The sequence below is a fragment of the Coturnix japonica genome, chromosome 25, assembly GCF_001577835.2.
Source record: "Coturnix japonica isolate 7356 chromosome 25, Coturnix japonica 2.1, whole genome shotgun sequence".
Classification (NCBI taxonomy): Eukaryota; Metazoa; Chordata; class Aves; order Galliformes; family Phasianidae; genus Coturnix; species Coturnix japonica.
Window position 1 is genome coordinate 257,517 of NC_029540.1, and position 1,529 is coordinate 259,045.

General features: G+C 55.8%; 1 protein-coding gene across 2 annotated transcripts in view; it reads left to right on the forward strand.

Annotated features, from left to right (window-relative positions):
• Positions 1–1,311, forward strand: part of LOC107324348 (G patch domain-containing protein 4-like) — a 3,197-nt gene extending 1,886 nt beyond the window's left edge. For both annotated transcript variants that reach the window (XM_015884301.2, XM_015884300.2), the window contains one exon: positions 274–1,311. In XM_015884301.2, the coding sequence (XP_015739787.1) occupies positions 274–772 (499 nt within the window). In that variant the 3' untranslated portion in view covers positions 773–1,311. The remainder of the gene's footprint in view (positions 1–273) is intronic.
• The last annotated feature ends 218 nt before the right edge of the window (positions 1,312–1,529 follow it).

The window sequence follows — 1,529 nt, forward strand, 5'->3', positions numbered from 1 at the left end:
TCCATTCCATTCCATTCCATTCCATTCCATTCCATTCCATTCTATTCTATTCCATTCCATTCCATTCCATTCCATTCCATTCCATCCATTCCATCCATCCATTCCATTCTATTCCATTCTATTCCATTCCATTCCATTCTGTTCCATTCCATTCTGTTCCATTCCATTCTGTTCCATTCCATTCTGTTCCATTCCATTCTGTTCCATTCCATTCTATTCCATCCATTCCATTCCATTCCATTCCATTCCATCCATTCCCTGCTGCTGTTGCAGGGGTGCGCGGCACGGGCTGACCATGAGCGCCAAGCTGGCCCGGCTGGAGCAGCAGGAACGAGACTTCATGGCCGCCAGGATGCAACGGGGGGGGGGGCAGAATGGGACCCCCCAGGGCAGCACCAGGGAACAGCTGCAGGACGGGAGGAGGAGGAGGAGGAAGAAGGAGGAAAAGGAACAGTCTGCGGATGGAGCTGAGGATGGACTGAAGGGACGGGAGGAGGAGGAAGAGGAGGAGGAAGAGGAGAGAACAGAGAGGAGGAAGAAGAAGAAGAAGGAAAGGGAACGGTCTGTGCATGGAGCTGATGTAGATGGACTGCAGGGATGGGAGGAGGAGGAAGAGGAGAGAACAGAGAGGAGGAAGAAGAAGAAGAAGAGGAGGAAGGAGGAGTTGGATGGGATGGAGGATCCTGCAGAGGACACTGGTGGGATGGGGGGGGCTGAGGACAGCAATGGGGGGAGGAAGAAGAAGAAGAAGAGGAGGAGGGAGGATGAATGAATGAATGAATGAATGAATGAATGAATGAATGAATGAATGAATGCAGCCACCTCTAATACAACTTTATTGCATCAAACAACCCTGACGGGTGGGACACAGCCCCCAGTGCATGGCCATGGGCCTGGAGGGGCTGCAATGGGGCAGCACAGCCCCTACAGCAGCTGCAGGACGCATTCAGTGCTGCAATGGGGCAGCACAGCCCCTACAGCAGCTGCAGGACGCATTCAGTGCTGCAATGGGGCAATGCAGCCCTACAGCAGCTGCAGGACACGATGCTGCAATGGGGCAATGCAGCCCTACAGCAGCTGCAGGATGCATTCAGTGCTGCAATGGGGCAATGCAGCCCTACAGCAGCTGCAGGATGCATTCAGTGCTGCAATGGGGCAGTGCAGCCCTACAGCAGCTGCAGGATGATGTTGGTGCTGCAATGGGGCAATGCAGCCCCTACAGCAGCTGCAGGACGCATTCAGTGCCCGGATACGGGGGCAGGTTGAGGCCATATTTCTCCTGCAGCGCCGCGGGCACAAAACGCCCCCCCAGGAAATGGAAGCGCCCCTTGAAATGCAGCGCTGCCTTCTTGGGGGCCGTCAGTGAGATGAGCATGTCGGGGCTCAGCCCATCGGCACGGCCCTGATCCACGTCCCAGCCTGAAACCAGCCCGGGTTGGAGCACAGGGACCCTCCCATCCCAATCCCAATCCCATCCCATCCCATCCCATCCATCCCATCCATCCCATCCCATCCCATCCCATCCCATC